Here is a 24,214-nt window from a genome sequence, read left to right as displayed (position 1 = left end):
GTATGGTCATGTGATGCAGATGGATGAAGACAGCTTATAAAGAAGTACCAATCACTAAATGCTGAAGGAACATGTAGAAGAGGTAGATCTAGGAAAACATGGGATGAAGTGGTGAAAATTGACATCAAGATGTTGAATCTTTCAGAGGAGATGCTGGAGGACTGAGATGAATGATGTTATACTGTGCTTGAGAAGATCCATCCGTCTCAGTAGAATTGAGGCTTATATCCTTTGTGTCCAACTCATTCCCTATCTCTGATTATCTGTCTCATATTCACATTGTAGCTGGACCTCACGTCTTCTTTCTCTCCTTCACTTTCCAGGTGTGAGCAATCTATGTATTCTCCTCTTTAGCAAGACACCTGCTCCTCTTCTTCTATCATAGTTTCTTTCTCCAGTCATACCCTGCTCAGTTGGTGACCTCACCAGTGCTGGTGCCATGTAAAAAGTATCCAGTACACTCTGTTTAACAGTTGGCATTAGGAAGGGCATCCAGCTGCAGAAACCATGCCAACAGCAGACATAGAACCTAGCAGAGCCTTCTGGCTCATCTGTTTTTGTTAAACCATCCAACCCATACCAGCATGGAAAAAGGGACGTTCAATGATGATGATGATGTATCAGGGAGAATCAAGACCTCATTGGAAAGAGGTGTATATAAAATCTAGTTTTCCTTATCATAACCAATATCAATGTAGTTACATAATTATTTTAGCCCACATTGGTAACAAAATTGTGGGTTTTAAATAAAATAGTTTATAAGCATGCACAGCTTTCTATACACTGTTCTATATACACAAAAGATGATCATTATCTTGATCAAATTAATATTGTTTCATTCTCCATTCCTTTCCTTTTTTATTCTTGAGCAAATCCAACATCCATATTGAGACACAACACAATACCAAAAAAACAGTAAAGCCAGCAAGGGAGCCTTTACATGGCATACATATCAGTCAAATAGGCGGCAAGCTATTCAGACAAAAGGTGGTGAGCTGGCAGAAACGTTGATACGCCGGGTGAAATGCTTAGTGGTATTTCATCTGCCACTACGTTCTGAGTTCAAATTCCACCGAGGTCAACTTTGCCTTTCATCCTTTCGGGGTCGATTAAATAAGTACCAGTTACCCACTGGGGTCGATATAATCGACTTAATCCGTTTGTCTGTCCTTGTTTGTCCCCTCTGTGTGTAGCCCCTTGTGGGTAGTAAAGAAATAATACATGTCAGTCAAATAGATTTCATTCATCCCTTGAAAAAGAGAACAACATAATGTATTTGTATATTCTAATGAACAAGATGGGATAGTTCAAGCTGGAACCATCCTGTCTTTTGATCTTAAGTCTGCTCAATAAGGAGGCTGGTCTAGGGCTGAAAACCAACACTAAATGAGCTCAAAGGTAGCTCTTATCCTCCAAAACTCATCAATCTTTGTGTCTCTACAAGGATCTTTTCCAGTTTATGGAAACCTGCAACTGTGTATCCCATTTCTAATCAGTGCAATTTAATTACTCTTGCTAAATATCTTCAGAAGTGATTGAGACAGATCCATGTAGCTATCTCCTTCATCATCTTGAACCTTGTCTCTTCCTCCTCAGTGACCTCCATTATACAGTACTTGATTTTCTGTTAGGCACTAGTGGTTTCCTGTGTTTTTAAAAAGTGCAGTGAAACTAATGTTGCAGCCCTTGACATTATTAATGAAACATGAGAATTTCCCAACTAAGAAGCCTGTACAGTGGATCCCTCTGTCTCTTGTTTCCTGGATCAAAATTTTTCACATAAGTTGCTCCATTACAGCATGTGCAGATCTCTGAACTACCTTTTATCAATTCTGTTATACCAATTACACACATTCTTTTTCTATATTAATGACTTACTTATTTTTAGTTCTAACCATATAGGGTCTTCCTATGCAAATGATAGTATTCATCATTCCTTGTTAACCTTTCCACACGAATATCATCCGTAATACTGCATAATAGCTGACTTACTTCAAACACTACCTCTTTGAACAAATCCCCTAAATGAAAATCTCATTCAATAGTGACTTGATATCTTTTTTTCTTCAGCAGAACAACAGAGATACAATTACAACATGCATCAAGGAAACACTCTTGCACAATACCATTCCTATTCATGAACAATATACTACTAAACCCTAGATTTCCAAGCCTATGGTGATCTTTCTTGGTACATATATATTACCAAAAACAGGCTCCCTTTCAGGGTTGCTTGTATAGTAATAATGCTAATGCTTACATACATATGAACATTTCAAACCACATTCAAAATTTCTATCAGGCTTATTGGCAAAGATTCAATACTGGCTCACAAATGCACTATTTCTTCTATCTACCTTCATCTTTATGATCTAGCAAGTTGTAAGACTACCTAATACATCTATGTTCTCTTCAGCTACTTCTGCCTTATAGATCCCATTCTTATCACATTATTCAATAATTTCTCCCTAGAGTTGTGTAATTTTTCTACTGATTTTGATCTGCACATAATCAATTATAACAACTCCACTATTGTAAGAAAGCCTGTAAATGGCATATGCATTTCTCTTCATTTAATAAATAGTAAGTACAGTTGCCTGTTCAATGATTGTTTGATCATTGCCAAGGTATCTACCATGACCAAGTTCTAGCTCATGTTCTTGAGGTGACTAAATTGTATTCTTTTAATCTGACTGACAGATTTGTGTGGTATACCCTGATGGAAATGTTTGAATTAGTATTGTTCTTAGGCTATGTTTCACAGACATGTGCTTCTTGACTCTCTCTAACCCATAGATTATCAATTTTAGTGTATCACATGCTTCACTTATGCTATCCACACACTCTTCTCTTCATGCACAACCTTATTGTCATTAGTTCTAATCTCTTAGACTTATATATGCAGATAATACCATCAGTCATTCCTCTTTAATCTTTCCTTACAATTATAATCAACATGCAATTCATCATAGATGTGAACATGAAGGAAGATATTCTGGAAATTAAAAATTGTAAATAGTTTTTCTTACTTATTTCTAAGCAGGTTGGATGTTTGTTTTGATGGTATTACATAAACCATCCTTAGGGATAATAAGGCTTTCTTGAGGTAAAATGTGAAAAGGAATTTGTAATTTGGGATTTTGTTTCATTTCATTTTTCATGTCATAGCATTTTTGCACTTTCAGCATATACCCTATAAAACTTGATTGGTTAAAAGAATTCATTACAATTCAGTTAAACAATTGAAGTTATTTATTTAAAGGATCATTAATGAAACACTTGTGAGTTCTAAGGGAACAATAATTTATAATGGAATCTTAAGTAAGATAAATAAAGGATAATAGTTTATAATTTAGTTTGGTGGCAACAGTAGCTTTGACAGAAATTTTAGTAGAGTGTAAAAGTTAGCTTTGAGATATTGTGGCCAGATGAGCATTGAAAATTAAGTTGAAACTGATGGTGGTAGCAGTCAACATTCTTCAGGCATACAGTCTAATGGCAAATAATTATAGTAATTCTTGGGCTCTCTATTGTAACCTACTCCTGCTGCTGTGAATTAGATATGTGGAAAGAAAGTCTGAACTCCAAAACATATGTAACACAATCACACATGGCGGCATACGTTTTAGACATAATTGAATGGTACTGTCAGGTAGAGAAAAAAAGTTAGGGTGGTGAAGATGACTTCTTAAATTGATAAACAAACAAAAGATATTACAAGATGATTTTTGTTATTGTTGTTGCATAGGTTCTTCAGGTCTAATTAGTTAAATTTATATTATAAAATATGCGAAGAGAATATTTTGTGGTGATCTACTATGATAAACTATAGATTCACACTCCATTATTGATACATAAGCTAATATACAGAAGACTTAAAACTAAGCAATATTGATAAGCTTTAGGTGAAGGGATATAAACTACCATGACAAGCATTTCAGAAGCTAGTATCATCTACTACAGCCCCAGGCTGACTTTTGCCTTATGAGTGGATTTGCTAGATTGAAATTGTCATAAATGTGTGTGTGCATGCATGTGCTTCCATGCTTGTGTTTGCATGACTATTGATATTCCATTTCTTTGCTTGACTCTACTTGAGTGAATTGGTTCAAAACTTTTATAAATTTGTTAGAAAGTAAAGAATCTCAAAATTATTTACTGTACAAGTAATGATTCATTTAGTGCAGCTGTGGTTGAGAAGTTTGTTCCCAACCACATGGTTTCAGATTCAGTCCCATGTGTGGCACATTGGGCAAGTATCTTCTATAGCCGTGGGCCAACTGAAGCCTAAAGAGTGAATCTTCTAGAAAGAAACTGAAACAAGACCACCGTGTGCATGTGTGTGTAAATGTCTGTGTGTATGTATGTGTCTCTTTGCTTTGATATCACATGATAGTTGTAAATGAGTGACACTATTGTGCAAACAATGTTATTCATTTCCAATATTCTGTGAAAATATGTCTGACCATGGGGAAATATCACCTTGCTTAGAAACAGGTAAGAGTTGGCAAAGGAAGGCCAACAAACTGCAGAAAATCTGCCTCAATAAACTTTGTCGGATCCATGCTAGCATGGAAAAGTGGACATTAAAACAATGATGCACACATACTGTATAGGCACAGGCATGGCTATGTGATAAGAAGTTTCCTTCCCAACCACATAGTTCTGAGTTTTGTCCCATTGCATGGCGCCTTGTTCAAGTGTCTTCCACTTAAGCCTCAGGCCAACCAAAACCTTGTGAGCGGGTTTGATAGACGGAAACTGAAAGAAGCTTATTTTTGTGTGTGTGTCTTTGTGTTTGTCCCCCATCCACTGTTTGACAACTGGTGTTGGTGTGTTTAAATTCCTGTAACTTTGCAGTTTGACAAAAGAGAGTGATAGAATAAGCACTAGTACTGGGGGGGTTGATTCATTAGACTAAAATTCTTTGAGGCGGGCCCCAGCATGGCCTGAGTCTAATGACTGAAACAAGTAAAAGAAAAGAAGAAAAATTTTCCTAATAAGTATCATTTCGGGATTGTCCAAAATATTTTTCTCATCATCTCGATATCAACATATGCTTCTTATATTTTATTTCCTAACCTGTTCATACCAATGAACACCCTCACTTCTTGAAACAATTTCTGTTTAGCATGTATTTATATAAATATTAATCTTGTGTAAAATAAAATTTTCATCTAAATTGGATTTTTAAATAATTCACAATCATCTGAAAATTATATTTTAAATATTTTCCTCTAACTTTTAATATTTTGTAGTTTTTATACTTCTTTTGGTCACTTTTCCTATTTGTTGAACTTGATGAGAACCATCTTCATTTTTATTACTTCTGATGCTATTATTTCAACTGTTTTTATTAGCATATGTGATAAAGGCCTAAGACCTAATTTGTATTTTGACTCTACTCTAGTTTCAATTAGTTTATATCATCATTTTAATGTCCACTGTTTCATGCTTCCATGGATCAGATGGGATTCAATGAGTCAGATTTTTTCACAACCAGATGCCCTTCACTTGTTTCCAAGCAAGGAAATATTTTCCCATGATTAGACATGTATATATTCATAGAAAATTGGAAATGAATGATACTGCTTGTATAACAGTGACACCCATTTACACCGATCACATGATGTCAAGTCAGAGAGACACACACACACACATACATGTGTATACATACATGTGTATACATACATGCACATGACAGGTTTCTTTCAGTTTCCAAAACCAAATCCATTCACAAGGCTCAGGACTATAGAACACACCTTTCACAAGGTATCATGTTGTGGGACCTGAAACCATGTGGTTGGGAAGCAAGAGCTTAACTTATGCTCATTAATTGTGGATATCATTCTTATATACCATTTTAAAATTGATTGCATAATTTTGCTTTTTTTGTCATTTCTGCCATAATCTGTTAAAAATTTCATAAGTATTTCCTTCAAATTCTGAAGTGCTTTTTGCCTAACAAAATTTATATTATTCGATGCTAAAGGATAATCAAATTATTGAATAGAAACTCATCTTCTTTTTACAATACTTTTTTAATTTATTTTTTTTTTTTTTCATTGAGAATGTGTCATGATAGAAAAATATGCTGGTCAAGATTTAAAAAGATGTGAAATGCTCATGCAACATGTAAAAGAATTTTGAAGCAATATAGACATATGGTTAGGATTGCTGTTTGGCAGTAATTGGAGTAAAGCAAGGTTACAAAGATTATTGGGATTGATCTAACACCTGCCTACCACCCAAAATATTTTAGATTTGATACATCAGAGAATATGATTTAAGCCCATTAAACTATCCTACCAGAGTTAAGTATAAAAATGTTAATGATGATGATGTTAAAGTGACATTGATTTAAACAAAAATCTTTTTTTATAGAATTACCTGACAAATTACCTAAATTTAATAGAAAATCAGAGGAATGTGTGTTGTTTTTGCTGGGATATTTTCTTTATTTCAGTTATTAATAAAGCTGCAAACCTCTCAAATAAATAACTATACCACATAACATAAGATCTGCAGCATTGACATTTTGCTAGTATATCAAATTCTTTTATTGATTATTTGTATTAGCTTAGCACATGCCATAGCTTTTTGTCTAGTGCTGTTGTGCGGCATGTGATTGCTAAGGCTTCTAGCTTTATTTGCCAACTTGTTTGATTCAAATAAACAAGGCCAAATGTATAAATCCTTTTTACTAGTAACCTCCGACAGTCAAGATTTCTTTCTATTTATTACAATGATATGATAATTTGTTACTATAAAGCAACTTAGTAGCTACTTTAGCATAGTTAACTTGTGAACATTCTTGAATCATCGTGCTTATTCAGAGTGTACTGGTATATCTATATACCAAAATATTTTCTGATTCACTTCCAAACTTTGCACACTTTTTATTAGTAAAATGTATATATAGAAATTATCTGTTTAAAATCATATATTTCTGACTGTCCTGTTGTATCCCATAGTTGCTTTTCATATACATTAACTTACTTGATAAATGTTGGGTTGTGAGACTGTTACCATGTAACTGCTGCCTGTATAATATTTACAGCTGTCTGTTATATTTCACTTTATTCCCGAGTTAAGGAAGATTTAAAGTGGAATAGAATGTTCGTAGCATATATTCCTTTTTATTTTCTATCTTGGACATGTGGATTCCTAAAATCTCTCTCTCTATTATCTCTGTACATGTGTGTGTTTATATATATATATATATATATATATATGATGATATATATATTATATATATAGTTCATTGTCCTGTGTAATAGGATTGTCTATAACATTCTTATATCCTATGACTTTATACTATTAGCTAGAAATAGGTTATTATTGTCGTAGCTTAATAGTAATAAAATGTTGTTGTTTTTTTTATGCATCAACTTTTGAGTATGTTTATTCCTTAACTTTTAAATACATGATATTTTAAGCAAGACTAATAATTTTCATTTATTTTAAAAACACTGTTTATTAATTTAAGACATTTTCAACAGCTCATAAGTATGTTCTCTATGTAATATACCAAAGCAGATTATTTTTTTTTTAATTGACCTAATTTTGTTTTTAATGGGCAGGACATTCCGTAACCTTTTCAATGTTCCATGACAGTTAGCTTTAAGTTGGATTAAAAATTAAAAAGTAGTTGTCGCAGTACGAAACAAAACAACAACAAAAAAAATTAATAAAGCTTAGCATTATATGTTGCTATATATAGCCAGTTTATTTGGGTTTGTTTTTTTCTTTCTTTTTTTTTTTTATTTCAAGATAACATTTCAATGTGAAGTCTGTTAAAATGATTAAATGGTTGAAATATAAACTAAAAATAAAACACAAGAAGAAAAATTCTGATGTTCCCTCTGTAAATGCTAAGGAATAAAGAGTTTTTTTGTTTTCATATTAGGTAATATTAATGTGACTCAAACCTGCTTAACTTAATATAAATAGCTGAATATAGGATTGAGAAAATGTAGAATATTATGAAAAGTAGTTAAAAGAAATGTTTGCTTTTGCCTCCCTCCTATATTAATAATATAGGAGGGAGGTATTCATTGATTATTTTAGGCAGAACTAATTGAAGATTAACACATATTATAAGATTCATGTAATGGCTCTATTTCTTTTGCAATTTCCATTTTTTATTAGTCTGTAACATAGTAGTTTGTCCTTGGGGATGTCATTAAGACCACTTTTGCTACTTAAAAGCTGTCAGGGTTAGATGTACACACATGGCTTTCGATATTTCTATGGTAACAGCAGACTTGTGATAGTAGGTACTTCAGGAGGCCGGTTAAATTTACTTTGTTATTCTAATTATATAGCAGCATTTATCAAATCTTATTTCATAAATCTTAATAAAAATTATGTATATTTAATGTATATATGATATGATTTTCTAAAGTGTGGCCATGCTATTTTCTGCATTTTACAACAATTTTATACAGTATTGATTGGACAGTTCTGCAAATTTGGATAATTATTTAAATTGCTGCAGATGGTATATAAAGAGTACTTTGATAATGTTATTTATTCATGTAAGTGAACTGTTATGTTAGTCATGCCAGACAAAATGAACATATAGTTATCTACATTCTCAGTTCAAATCCAGTTAATGTTGCCTTTGCTTTACATTATTCAAGGATACATTAAATTGACTTTATCTCTTCCCTAAAATATTTGTGACATTGTATCATTATATTTAATAATAATAATTACAGCCACAATATTCATAGAAATCATTATGACAATAGAATGAAAGAAATGTTAAAACAATGAACAAAATGCATTACAGCCTGATGACAGCCAGTAATCCAAAACTTCAAAGTCAGTGTCACTCTTTGAAAATCAATAAATATGTACTCTAAAAGTACTGAGTGACCCTTCGATTTAATGTTAAATTCTTTTTATCTATAACTTTGCATAAAAACACACACTTACACACACACAAAGCAGGTCTTGTGCAATGTAAGTAACAAATGCTTGATTGTGTATAAATGTTCGTTGTTCCTGAGCTGTAGACGCATTGATGTAAGAGCAAACTTTTGTGTTTGGAGTCGCAGTCCCACTGGCATACAAGCATTTAAAGTGGAAGCCACATAAATTTAAACCTGTAATATTTATTTTATATATTCAAATATACATAAGAGAATTCAGTCCTGCCATATTTCAGTCTGTTCACATTGCTCAGAAGCATTCTTTCTCTATTCATAATCAGCTCTGCTGCCAGGAAAATTCTCAATACATTCTGGTGGATTTGAACATGAATATGTTGATTGCTGTTGTAGTTTGTCATTGGAGAACTTTTTGAGTGTTCATAACACACACAATTCATTGGTGTAAGAGAGCTTTGAGACACAACAGTGTTTCAATCTTATTGAGGATCTCTTCACTCAAAGCTACCCCTGGACCAGTACGTCTAACAAGAGTATTGACTCTTGTTTATAGAAATCAACAAACAAATTATTTGCTCATATATGCTAGATTGGTAATACTTCATGAAGTGCAATGCTAAACATCAGAAATCCAAACAATAATGTATTTATTCACTCTAACATGTTCAGACAAATTCAAAAGTGAATATGCTGATTGCTATTGTATTGCATCATTTGTGGACATCTTCCGTTAGATGATGTATGTCCTTAACATGCAGTTTCATTTAAGTAAGGGGCTTTGAAACATTGCAATGTCTTGATAAGATACAGGAGCATTCTAGTCCTTTTTAACATGACTGCATGATTAAAAAGATTATTATTATATACACTTGACCATTGTAACTTCTGAGAAAAACATTAATTTTTTTCATATTTTCAAAATTCCTAAAGAATTATATATATATATATACATATATATATATGATGCCAGTGCCACCTGACTGGCACCTGCTCCAGTGGCACGTAAAAAGCACCCACTACACTCTCGGAGTGGTTGGCATTAGGAAAAACATTTGGCTGTAGAAACCTTGCCCAATCAGATTGGAGCGGAGTGCAGCCTCCCAGTTTGCCAGTCTTCATCAAATTGTCCAACCCATGCCAGCATGGAAAGTGGATGTTAAACAACGATATATATATATATATATATATATATATATATATATATATATTTATTTGTTTTGCAAGATTCCTGATGTGAAATCTTGTGTTGAAACAGATATTGTTTTATTTGGGGATGGTCATATTTTTGGTAATTAACCACACGCACTATATACATGTTCTTTACTTCAGCTTTATTTTTATTTTAGTGTCCTTTGTCTGAAATCTTTCATCACACATTTTGTGGCACATCCTAACACCTTCATCGACTTTCCACCCAACGTGGGATGGAGAGTCACTGAAGAGGTCACAGGACGTGTAATGGAAGATTTCAGGTAAAGAACACTAAAATAAAAATAATAATAATAAAGCTGAAGTGTTAATTGGTAAAAGTAAGACCATCCCCAAATATAATTGGCTGTGTGGTAAGTAGCTTGCTTACCAACCACATGGTTCCGGGTTCATTCCCACTGCGTGGCACCTTGGGCAAGTGTCTTCTACTATAGCCTCGGGCCGACCAAAGCCTTGTGAGTGGATTTGGTAGACGGAAACTGAAAGAAGCCTGTCGTATATATGTATATATATATGTGTATGTGTGTCTGTGTTTGTCTCCCCAACATCGCTTGACAACCGATAGTGGTGTGTTTACGTCCCTGTAACTTAGCGGTTCGGCAAAAAGAGACCGATAGACCAAGTACTAGGCATCCAAAGAATAAGTCCTGGGGTCGATTTACTTGACTAAAGGCGGTGCTCCAGCATGGCCACAGTCAAATGACTGAAACAAGTAAAAGAATATATATATATATATATATATATATATATATATATATAAAATATTCATTTTGTCTAAAAATTTGTTTCTTTGCATTTAGCCAGCAATAATATCCCAATTTAATTAAGTTGCTGCAGTAAGAATTTGTTATATAGAACAGTGGTTCCCAACCTGTGGTCTGCAAAGTAGTACTGGGGGTTTGTGAACATGTTAAGCTGACAAACCTTTCAATATCTTGAAGCCCATCGGAAAACTCATTTAAATAAAAGGGGTCCTTGGTAGTGAAAAGGTTGGGAACCACTGATATAGAATTTAGCCAGAAGATATGTGAAGTGATTTAGTCAGATTTAAGTATGTTGGCCCTTGCAGATGAGTTAACACAGAGTGGTAGAATCCTGTTGAAACAATCAGCATAAAATTATGATGGTGATAGTGCTTCCTCTTCTATAAATTTGTTTTTATATTTGTTCAAAACAAATCATTTATGACAGTGTTTCAGAAAATTTTTTTGTCTGACCTCAAACAAGGAGTTTTAAAAGAAAAAAATATAGTCTATTTGTTTGAATATTCATGTTTTGACTTCTGTCTTAGTGTATATGTAAGCAGTCCTGCTGTACAGATATTGCATGTGTACAAAATAGGGATTAAAAAAAAAAAAATAATTAGAACATAATTAGAATTTTCAATTATCTATCTCTGGCCCACATAACTTTGGAATAGGCGGTGGTAGTAGGGTGCTAAATTTTTGTTGCATTACTATCACAAGATAAGATCTTAATTTTATTTTGTATATACCTGTAACCTTGTCCTAAAGAAGAAATAGTACATAAATAATATAGTCAAATAGTTTTAAGTACAATGACCTTACTCTGTAAGTAAAGACAAATGTAATTAGAAGCTTGTACTGAATTAATGTAAATGTACTTAAAGAGGTGATTAACAATAGTTGTCGATAATGCTAACTATAGTTATAGTAAGATTGCAATGAAAGTTGCATGTCAATAGTTCAGAAGGTACCAATTGGTTGGGAAGAGTTTTTTTTTTTGTATATTTCTATGAAAAGATAATATTACTCGCATTGGCTATTCTTTTTCTATTTTTAGTTGCATGTAATTAATTTATAGTTTTTGAGTTTGTTATAAATTCTTATGACTTAAAATGAATGTAATTATATCCATACTTGAATTTTAAAAGAAAAATGGTTTTTTAATGGTACTGATTTTCCTAATGCATCCTTTTATAATGGAGATGTGTGTAATTTAATTAATAATACTAGCTGAATATTTCTATTCAGTTAGTATTATTAATAATACTAACTGAATATTTTTTACTTTTCCTTGACAGCTCATGAAGATGAGTTTCGGGATGATGACTTCAGAGCTCCACTGTACAAAAATGTCGAAATTAAAGGTATTACTATGCGAATGAAATGGTGTACCACATGTCAGTTTTACAGGCCACCCAGGTGCTCTCATTGTAGTGTTTGTAATAATTGTATAGAGGTAAGTGCCTTGTATTAAAATTAGTAAATATCAAGCTTCTTTTTTAATAAATTTTTACAATTTAAAATCTAACAAAAACAGTAATCAGCTTTCTTCCATATTATAAACTAGTTGCTTTGCAATACTAATTACTTTATATTAAGAACTATTTCCTAATTAGAATATCTTAGCTGACCATCAAAAGGAATAAATTAAATTAATGACGGATGATGAAAGTGGTAGTTGTATTATGGCTACAGTTTATTTGATGTGTTTATAGGATATAGACATGGGAATTCTTTAGAACTTTCAGGTTTGTAGGTTTTGTCCATCAAGAATTCTGACCTGTTTTTTAGTAAACCTGCATGTTCCTATGAGAATATAATATATTCAGAGATATAGGCTGCTTTCTTTCAACCTAAAAGTTCATTCAAAATGATGTGACCTGACGTAGCTTGTCAAAACACTCAGCTTCAATCACCTGCATCTTGTTAGTCATAACAGGATTATCAATTGTAAAACATTGACTTCATGTTTTGTTTCAGCTAAGGATTCTCACATGAACTAAAAGGCATTCAATTGAACTGACTTTGTGAAGTTACAGGGTTTAAACTAAATTCATTTTTTCATTGTGCAATAGATATGACCCTGTCTTTGTTTCTTGATGGTAAATGAAGATTAATATTTTTATATTTCTCTTCTCTGATGGTAATCAATTACATAACTATTTTCTTAATATACGATTGAGAAAATTGATATGTACAGTAGCTTAAATATTAAATAAACAATAATTCTGTAGTTTTGGACTAACCATAGTTCTTCCCAGTTATTATTATTAAACTATGATTATTCAAAGAATATATCTTGATGTACTGAATGCATTCAAAAGAATATTAACTTAAAGAGCTTGCCTTATTTTCTGTGCATACCCATCATTCAATGCCAATACTTACAATCGAGACATAAATGTATAAGCTCTTTACATATTTAAATAAAAATATATTTTAAGGCTTGATATTTAATTCACATTTCATGATTTGTATAAATTGTGTAACCAATCCTATACACACACACGCACATATTAGAGAGAGGGAGAAAGATGGATATATGCTTTTTTTTTTTGCCCTTTTGCTTTCTACCCATTTTCATTGAAATTTTCTTATGTATATTCTGTAAACGCTTGCATGTACGTACTTCCATGAGATTGTGCTGAGAAAGGATTGTAATCAACTCCATGGTTGATTTCAATAAGTAGGGAGGATACCTGGTTGTAAAACAATTCCTTTTACAAAATGCAAACACTTTTATTTGTAAAAACTATTCCATGCAAACCAGCTTGTTAAATGGAGTGGGGGAACCAATAATGAGATTGTGGATCATTCTAATATGAAAAACTGATGCTATGTGAATTGAAGCAAAGTCATAATATAATGCTTTTAGTGAAATTTTAATCTATAAAGTAAATCTTTTGTGTCTGGCACGTTAACCCATTGTTAAATATCTACATACATAATAAAAATGCTATAGTATGTCTACAAGATAAATATAGTCTCACTCTAAGCAGTTTGTTGCCATTATACCTAACAAATATAGGGTATATAATTTGAGTGAGAAAGAGAAAGAGGCTAGGTTAATTGTTGCTCAAGTTTAATTCACTGTAAATAACAAAACTATATGTTGCCTGGTAACAGCAAATCTTTGTTGGTATGGTTCTCTTATATTCCATTTTCAACTGGAAATATTTCTATTGCAATAGAAGAAAGAAATTTATTTTGAGATTAACTCTGACAGAAACATGAGTAAAAGAATAGATATAAAGGAAACTACATCCTGTGTATTGAAGACTAATGTCTTTATACTTTGTTAAAGATATGTATATGAGTGATATAAGCTACCCTAGATATATCATGATTTTACTAATTAAGTGTATGTGAAATGAATTATGTGTGGAAAATATTTCTAAATAATCTTATTATTACTATACATATGTCAGATATATAATTACAGTAACATATTGTGATATACCTACACAATTTCTTATAGTGCACTGGTCAGTAAATGTTTTCTGTTTTTAATGAATGATTTAATGACCTATTGTTGAGAAAGGCTATTGTGAAGGCTACTTGTAGCCTTCACAATTCCAGCCACTCCTCATTCTGTCTTTGGCTTTCTCTCTAGATGTCACTAGTTATTTTCAAGACATGCAATGTAAGAAGAATCAAAGTAAGCTATTATAATGCATTTCAAGCAAAGCATTAATTGAATTAGCTTTACAATTGTTGGCTGTAGCAGGATTTCATTTCCCTCAAATATGTTGAAAAGCACAATGTAGTCTTTAGTCATTTTCTTTCATACACCCATACACTTCTAGTATTTTGTAGAGATTTCTTACTTACATCATACATAAGCATTTTACAGCTTCTTATATATCATTATTCCAAATATGGAGAATGTTCATATTCTGAATTTTTCAGTCAAATATCATAGATTCAGACACTCAGATATTTTGTCTCTTATATACATCAGTGTGCATTTTTTATCATCCACTTTTCCATGCTTGCATGGATCAGATGGAACTGAGGCGGATTTTTTTTACAGCCGGATGTCCTGTTGACAACACTTGCCTATTCAACAAGCAAGGTAATATTTCCTCATAGCTAGACATGTTTTCATGGTAGATTGGAATGAAATAAAACTACTTGTGATGCTGAGGCTCCTTTGTAACTATTGCATAATGTCACGACCAGGAGACACATTCACATACACAAACACATACATGCACACATTTATACTTTCTTTTGTTGTTGTTTTTTTCTGTTTCTATTTCTGTCAAGCAATTACAAGGCATTAGTCAGCCTGAAGCTACAGTAGAAGACACTTGTCCAAAGTGCCACATAGAACGATTAAACACAAAACCATGTGGTTGGAAAGCAAACTTCTCAACCACACAGTTGTAATTGTGCTACTATATACAGGGTTTCTGGGCTAAAATTGGCAATTTGCATAAAAGGAAAACAAAATGTAATATCCCATCTGAAAATTAAAATATTTTTTAAAAGTTGTAAAGCTATCAACTGGGAGATAACTGTTTACTAGAATTAATTATCCCAGTTTACTAAAATTAATTATCCCCAGCTTCCACCATGGTCTCAAAATAGCTCTGGAACCTGGTGCATGCATTCTTCACTGTGTGCCTGGGAAGATCTTCAAACACTTCCTTGATCTTGGCTACCAGCTCAGCTTTGGCATTACAGGCAGGGCAGTTCATGTCTTTCTCAACCACACCACGCACAGTAATCTATGGGATTACAATCAGGGAAATTGGAAGGCTAGAAATTGGGGCTGGTGAAGTCATAGAAATTCAATGGCAACAACTTCTGACTCTTTCCAGAGGTATGGCAAAGAGCTGAATCCTGCTATCACATATATGGCCTTCCAGCAGCAACCCTCTCTAGCCAGAGACTGAGCACAGTCTCCAGCAACTTTACATAGCTATCTGAATTGAGCCTAAAGCCCTCTTCAAATATATGGGGATGAATTTCAGCATGCAGATGCAGTCAGAATGCCTGCCTTATCCATTCCTGCTGGCCATGGCTTCTTAGTCTCCATTGCAGTTGTCCATGTTATGTCTTATATACTTCACAAAGCATTGAGCCATAGTCATGATGTTGGCATTTTAATACCCAGTACAAATCATCATGATATAGGTAACTCTTTTCCAATATTGGGTTGTTCCCAATATTCCAGTCATCCATGTCAGTTAACATTTTCTCAACTACAACTTGAATTTTCATGCATTCCAACACCATTGACTGCTCACTAGTAGTTCTTGAAAAAAGGAGGCGTAAAAACTTGTCAGATTTAGCTCATAAAAACTTGTCGGATTTAGCACCATCATTATTTAATATCTATTTTTTTATGCTGACATGAATTGGATGGATACACACACACATACTCTCTCATTCATTCACACACACACACACACTCATTCATTCTTTACATGATTATTCAATCAATTGAATTCTTACCTGCGAAACAGTTATTTGTGAAATGTGTGCAGGGCCATACAAGTCATTGAGGTGATGAATGAGTGTTACTGTTGTGAAACCACTTTATAAAGGATGGCCTCTTAGTTTCTATCAGAACATCTGTCACAGTGATGGGGGTAGATAAAGCTCCTTAGGTGTTGTGTGAGTGGCCTGTCTGTGCTACCCTGTTGTCTTCAGAATGAATCCAGGAAGATGTGAACTAGGAGAGTACATTCTAAAAGAAAAACAAGCTGTGGATGTTAGCTTTAAGGTGGTTTTGAACAGACTGAATTTCTGCTAGCTTCTTGCAGCTGCCAAGAGAAGTTAAGTCTTCTTGGATCTCCTTCACATCAAAGTTAGTAGTGGTAGGAAATATTTCATTTCTGGTACTATTGTAAAGCTTCATTGTGTAGGTGTCAGGGATCATGAATCTTGGATCACAGAGATTTTCATTGTGGTTGTTTGGATATCATATACATCTGCAACAATGAAATACTGCCACTTATGTTAGTTCTTCATTCATGTAGGCATACAGTAGGTGTAACATTGGTAGTAGCAATCATGATTCTTCTGTTAGTTGTGTATTGCTACTGATCTTTAAGTAGCACAGACATTTAAAGATCAGAATTGAAAGAGAAAATGGGCAACATCAAGTTCTATGGACCCCCATAAGCAAGTAAGTAAGTGTATAGTGTGTGCGTGCCTGTAGTTTAAACTAAATTCTATTTCCTTGCAATTCAATATTTGGTTGCTACTCACTACAATCTTCAGGCAAGAACTATCTTGTGTGAGTATCTGGGCTAGTGTTATATGTTTTGGAGTAGGTTCATGCTTTTGTCTGTGGCTGTTGTTTTCATTTGTTGATTTCTAATATTGCTTCATTAAAATGATGTCTCTGGTTGATATTGCTTTTATATGTTAATTCTTTGGTTGTATTTTTTCATTAGCCAACTTTGTTGTCGTGTGACTCTGTGATTTTTGGGATTGTTCACCAATCCTACTTTTTCTGGGGTTGTTTATTTATGTATCATTTCCAGTTGCCCAATTCAGTCTATTGCATAACCAACCACAACCATCCTGTTTTTCTAAACTTTGTCATGTTTAGCTGGTTATTTATCACTTGTCCCTTTGTTGGTTCAGTAGTTGTTCTGTATCTGCCTGTTGGTTATATGATGCATATCCTGTTTTGCTGAACTTATGTCTTTTGATAAATTTTTATTTCTGATTGAAGTCACCAGATCTAAACACAGGAAAATATTATCCTTACAAGAATCTGAACTATCACTATCTACATACAAATGTTAGAACCATTTGCTTTCAAAATAAAGAGCATTAATAAATGTTTGAGAATATGTCATCTGACAAAATATTATTCAACAAATCAGCACCATTCTATAATGAAAACCTACATACCTGAAGCCTTACAAATAAACCAAACAAAACTAGAAAAAGGAATGTATCATTTAGTTCAACTTACCAATCAGCTTAAACATAGCAACATTGGCAATTAGAGTTAGAATGTTTTTGTTTTCTTCTACAAAGCACTTCACAGCAGCCATTGAAAGCAAGGACTTGTGTGCTGGAGCATTGCTTTGATGAAACAAAACCCCTTTTGTCAGTTTTCCTGGATGTTTGGTCTTGATAAATACCTTTCATAAATGCCTTAGTAAATACTCTCTATTGATGGTGTGGTCCTTTTGAAGATAACCAATAAACACAATTCCTTTTGCATCCCAAAAGCTGAGGCCATCAACTTCCCTCCAGATAAAATGAGCATTTGATCTCCGGAAGAAGTACTGGCGCATTACTGTTTAGAGACCTGGTTACTGGAAATTGAATGCATCCTTACTGGCATGCAAAGACTACAGAGACTGGATTAGGGAACTTGTTAAGTGGCAGTTCACAGAAGCGATTGTCAACAGCTAGTGGTAGGTCACCCTGAAAAGAGCAATTAAAGTAAAATTGATAGCATTTAGCAAAGAGCTAGTAATAGAAATGAAGGTGCATGGCTCAATGGTTAGAGCGTCGAGCTTACGATCATCAGGTTGTGAGTTTGAATCCTGGACTGGGTTGCGTGTTGTGTTCTTGAGCAAGACACTTTATTTCACGTTACTCCAGTTCACTCAGCTGTAAAAGTGAGTTGCAACGTCACAGGTGCCAAGCTGTATCAGACCCTTTGCCTTTCCCTTGGATAACACTGGTGGCATGGAGAGGGGAGGCCGGTATGTATGGGTGACTATATATATATATGTGTGTGTGTGTGTGTATGTATGTATGTGTATGTATGTATGTGTATGTATGTATGTATGTGTATGTATATGTATGTATGCATGTATATGTATATATGTATGTATGTATATGTATGTATGTATATATGTATATGTATGTATGTATGTTTGTATGTAGGTATGTATGTATGTTTGTATGTATATATGTATGTTTGTATGTATATATATATGTTTGTATGTATATATATGTATGTATGTATATATATATATGTATGTATATATAAATCATCATCATCATCATCATCGTTTAACGTCCGCTTTCCATGCTAGCATGGGTTGGACGATTTGACTGAGGACTGGTGAAACCGGATGGCAACACCAGGCTCCAGTCTGATTTGGCAGAGTTTCTACAGCTGGGTGCCCTTCCTAACGCCAACCACTCAGAGAGTGTAGTGGGTGCTTTTACGTGTCACCCGCACGAAAACGGCCACGCTCGAAATGGTGTCTTTTATGTGCCACCCGCACAAGCCAGTCCAGGGGCACTGGCAACGATCTCGCTCGAAAATCCTACAGGAGCCAGTCAGGCGGTACTGGCAACGGCCACGCTCAAAATGGTGCATCTCATGTGCCACCCGCACAAGAACCAGTCCAGGGGCACTGGCAACGATCTTACTTGGCTTGCCGGGTCTTCTCACGCACAGCCCATTTCCAAAGGTCTCGGTCCGTAGTCATCGCCTCGGTGAGGCCCAATGTACGAAGGTCTTGCCTCACCACCTCAGCCCAGGTCTTCCTGGGCCTACCTCTTCCACGGGTTCCCTCAACTGTTAGGGTGTGGCACTTTTTCACGCAGCTATCCTCCTCCATTCTCACCACATGTCCATACCAGCGCAATCGTCTCTCTTGCACGCCACAACTGATGCTTCTAATGTTCAGCTTTTCTCTCAAGATACTTACACTCTGACGGGTATTCACATTGACATTACACATCCAACGGAGCATACTGGCTTCATTCCTTGCGAGCTTACGTATGTCCTCAGCAGTTACAGCCCATGTTTCACTGCCATGTAGCATGGTTGTTCGTACGCATGCGTCATACAGTCTGCCTTTTACTCTGAGTGAGAGTCCCTTTGTCGCCAGCAGGGGTAAGAGCTCTCTAAACTTTGCCCAGGCTATTCTTATTCTAGCAGCTACACTTTCAGCGCACCCACCCCCACTACTAACTTGGTCGCCCAGATAGCGGAAGCTATCGACTACCTCTAGTTTTTCACCCTGGAATGAGATAGAAGTTGTTTCCTGTTTGTTTGCAGTCTTTATTGCACCTGAACATCTGCCACAAACAAAAACTAACTTGCTAGTTAACCTGCCTTTGATGTTGCTGCACCTCTTATGTGTCCATAGCTTGCACCGGGTACATCTTATAGAGTTACTACCTACTCCTTTTCTACATACTGAGCAGGGCCATCTACCTGAAGGGGTTTGTGTTTTATCTACCTTCCTACTTATTAGGATTTTGGTTTTAGCTAGGTTGACTCTAAGGCCCTTCAATTCTAGACCTTGCTTCCACACCTGAAACTTCTCCTCTAGTTCTGATAGTGACTCCGCAATTAGGGCAAGGTCATCAGCATAGAGGAGCTCCCAGGGGCAACCTGTCTTGAACTCCTCTGTGATTGCCTGGAGGACTATGGTAAATAATAGGGGGCTGAGGACGGAACCTTGGTGGACCCCTACCTCTACCCGGAATTCATTGCTGTACTCATTTCCAACCCTCACCTTACTGGCCGCATCTCTGTACATGGCTCGCACAGCTCTCACTAGCCATTCTTCTATCCCAAGTTTCCTCATTGACCACCAGATAAGGGATCGGGGGACCCTGTCAAAGGCTTTCTCCATGTCAACGAAAGCCAGGTACAGAGGTTTATCCTTGGCTAGGTATTTCTCTTGCAACTGTCTCACTAGAAATAAGGCATCAGTAGTGCTTTTACCTGGCACGAACCCAAACTGCATCTCATCTAAATTGATTCGCTCCCTAATTAGTTGGGCTATGACCCTCTCTGTAACTTTCATAACCTGATCTAACAGCTTGATGCCTCTGATACATATATATATATATTTATATGTATATATATATATATGTATATATACATGCATGTCTGTATGTGTATGTATATCATCATCATCATCATCATCATCATCATCATCATCATCATCATCGTTTAACGTCCGCTTTCCATGCTAGCATGGGTTGGACGATTTGACTGAGGACTGGTGAAACCGGATGGCAACACCAGGCTCCAGTCTGATTTGGCAGAGTTTCTACAGCTGGATGCCCTTCCTAACGCCAACCACTCAGAGAGTGTAGTGGGTGCTTTTACGTGTCACCCGCACGAAAACGGCCACGCTCGAAATGGTGTCTTTTATGTGCCACCCGCACAAGCCAGTCCAGGGGCACTGGCAACGATCTCGCTCGAAAATCCTACAGGAGCCAGTCAGGCGGTACTGGCAACGGCCACGCTCAAAATGGTGCATCTCATGTGCCACCCGCACAAGAACCAGTCCAGGGGCACTGGCAACGATCTTACTTGGCTTGCCGGGTCTTCTCACGCACAGCCCATTTCCAAAGGTCTCGGTCCGTAGTCATCGCCTCGGTGAGGCCCAATGTACGAAGGTCTTGCCTCACCACCTCAGCCCAGGTCTTCCTGGGCCTACCTCTTCCACGGGTTCCCTCAACTGTTAGGGTGTGGCACTTTTTCACGCAGCTATCCTCCTCCATTCTCACCACATGTCCATACCAGCGCAATCGTCTCTCTTGCACGCCACAACTGATGCTTCTAATGTTCAGCTTTTCTCTCAAGATACTTACACTCTGACGGGTATTCACATTGACATTACACATCCAACGGAGCATACTGGCTTCATTCCTTGCGAGCTTACGTATGTCCTCAGCAGTTACAGCCCATGTTTCACTGCCATGTAGCATGGTTGTTCGTACGCATGCGTCATACAGTCTGCCTTTTACTCTGAGTGAGAGTCCCTTTGTCGCCAGCAGGGGTAAGAGCTCTCTAAACTTTGCCCAGGCTATTCTTATTCTAGCAGCTACACTTTCAGCGCACCCACCCCCACTACTAACTTGGTCGCCCAGATAGCGGAAGCTATCGACTACCTCTAGTTTTTCACCCTGGAATGAGATAGAAGTTGTTTCCTGTTTGTTTGCAGTCTTTATTGCACCTGAACATCTGCCACAAACAAAAACTAACTTGCTAGTTAACCTGCCTTTGATGTTGCTGCACCTCTTATGTGTCCATAGCTTGCACCGGGTACATCTTATAGAGTTACTACCTACTCCTTTTCTACATACTGAGCAGGGCCATCTACCTGAAGGGGTTTGTGTTTTATCTACCTTCCTACTTATTAGGATTTTGGTTTTAGCTAGGTTGACTCTAAGGCCCTTCAGTTCTAGACCTTGCTTCCACACCTGAAACTTCTCCTCTAGTTCTGATAGTGACTCCGCAATTAGGGCAAGGTCATCAGCATAGAGGAGCTCCCAGGGGCAACCTGTCTTGAACTCCTCTGTGATTGCCTGGAGGACTATGGTAAATAATAGGGGGCTGAGGACGGAACCTTGGTGGACCCCTACCTCTACCCGGAATTCATTGCTGTACTCATTTCCAACCCTCACCTTACTGGCCGCATCTCTGTACATGGCTCGCACAGCTCTCACTAGCCATTCTTCTATCCCAAGTTTCCTCATTGACCACCAGATAAGGGATCGGGGGACCCTGTCAAAGGCTTTCTCCATGTCAACGAAAGCCAGGTACAGAGGTTTATCCTTGGCTAGGTATTTCTCTTGCAACTGTCTCACTAGAAATAAGGCATCAGTAGTGCTTTTACCTGGCACGAACCCAAACTGCATCTCATCTAAATTGATTCGCTCCCTAATTAGTTGGGCTATGACCCTCTCTGTAACTTTCATAACCTGATCTAACAGCTTGATGCCTCTGTAATTATTTGTATCTAAAGCGTCCCCTTTACCTTTGTAGCAGTTGACTATGATGCTGCTACACCAGTCATAGGGTATGACTCCTTCGTGTATCACCTGGTTCGTAATACGGGTGACTAGGCTATAGCCAACACTGCCAGATATTTTGAGCATCTCTGCAGTGATTCCTGATGGGCCGGGGGCTTTCCCGGTCTTCATACTCTTAATTGCTTTATCTACCCTGGTACTATCAACTCGGATAGCTGGTCCCTCTATTGGGTCGACATAAGGCAGGCTCTCTTTCTCCCATTCATTCTCTTTATTAAGCAATCTATCGTAGTGGCATCTCCAGACCTCTTTCTTTGCATCCTCATTTAATGCAAGCGTACCATCATCCATGCGAACACATTTCTCTCCTACAACATCACTATTCTCTCTCCTACACTGTCTTGCAACCCGAAATACCTCGAGTCTTTGGTCCTCACGGCGCAGAACATTGGCAAATCTTTCCTTATCTGCTTCCCCTCTGGCTAAATAAACCTGTCGCCTAGCCTCCCTTCTGGCACATTGGTACAATTCCCTGCTACCACCGTTCTTCCAGTCCTTCCAAGCTTGTTTCTTTTGTCTAATAGCCCTGTCTACCTCCTTGTTCCACCACCACGTTACTCTGGGTTGGGAGGGGACCTTACACCACCCACAAATCTGGTCGGTGGCTTTCAACAGGTTGTCCCGCAGAAATCTCCATATATATATATATATATATGTGTGTATATATATATATATATATATATATATATATATATATACACATATATATACATGTCCCTCATCTATGTATACATGTTTGCATGTGTAATATGTATGTGTATACATACGTATTCATATATTTGTGTATGTGTATTTATACGTATGTGTATTTATACGTATGTGTATGTGTATTTATACATGCGTGCACGTGTATTTATACATGCGTGCACGTGTATTTATACATGCGTGACATGCGTGCACGTGTATTTATACATGCGTGCACGTGTATTTATACATGCGTGCACGTGTATTTATACATGCGTGCACGTGTATTTATACATGCGTGCACGTGTATTTATACATGCGTGCACGTGTATTTATACATGCGTGCACGTGTATTTATACATGCGTGCACGTGTATTTATACATGCGTGCACGTGTATTTATACATGCGTGCACGTGTATTTATACATGCGTGCACGTGTATTTATACATGCGTGCACGTGTATTTATACATGCGTGCACGTGTATTTATACATGCGTGCACGTGTATTTATACATGCGTGCACGTGTATTTATACATGCGTGCACGTGTATTTATACATGCGTGCACGTGTATTTATACATGCGTGCACGTGTATTTATACATGCGTGCACGTGTATTTATACATGCGTGCACGTGTATTTATACATGCGTGCACGTGTATTTATACATGCGTGCACGTGTATTTATACATGCGTGCACGTGTATTTATACATGCGTGCACGTGTATTTATACATGCGTGCACGTGTATTTATACATGCGTGCACGTGTATTTATACATGCGTGCACGTGTATTTATACATGCGTGCACGTGTATTTATACATGCGTGCACGTGTATTTATACATGCGTGCACGTGTATTTATACATGCGTGCACGTGTATTTATACATGCGTGCACGTGTA

General features: G+C 36.2%; 1 protein-coding gene across 1 annotated transcript in view; it reads left to right on the top strand.

Moving 5' to 3' along the window:
- LOC106870287 (uncharacterized) overlaps positions 1–24,214 on the top strand; it is a 157,562-nt gene that overhangs the window by 37,708 nt on the left and 95,640 nt on the right. The window contains exon 3 of the mRNA XM_014916308.3: positions 12,151–12,308. Coding sequence (XP_014771794.1) covers positions 12,151–12,308 — 158 coding nt within the window. The remainder of the gene's footprint in view (positions 1–12,150; positions 12,309–24,214) is intronic.

This window comes from Octopus bimaculoides, chromosome Z, assembly GCF_046866305.1.
Source record: "Octopus bimaculoides isolate indiv1 chromosome Z, ASM4686630v1, whole genome shotgun sequence".
Taxonomy (NCBI): domain Eukaryota; kingdom Metazoa; phylum Mollusca; class Cephalopoda; order Octopoda; family Octopodidae; genus Octopus; species Octopus bimaculoides.
This window is presented reverse-complemented; position numbering and strand designations above follow the sequence as displayed.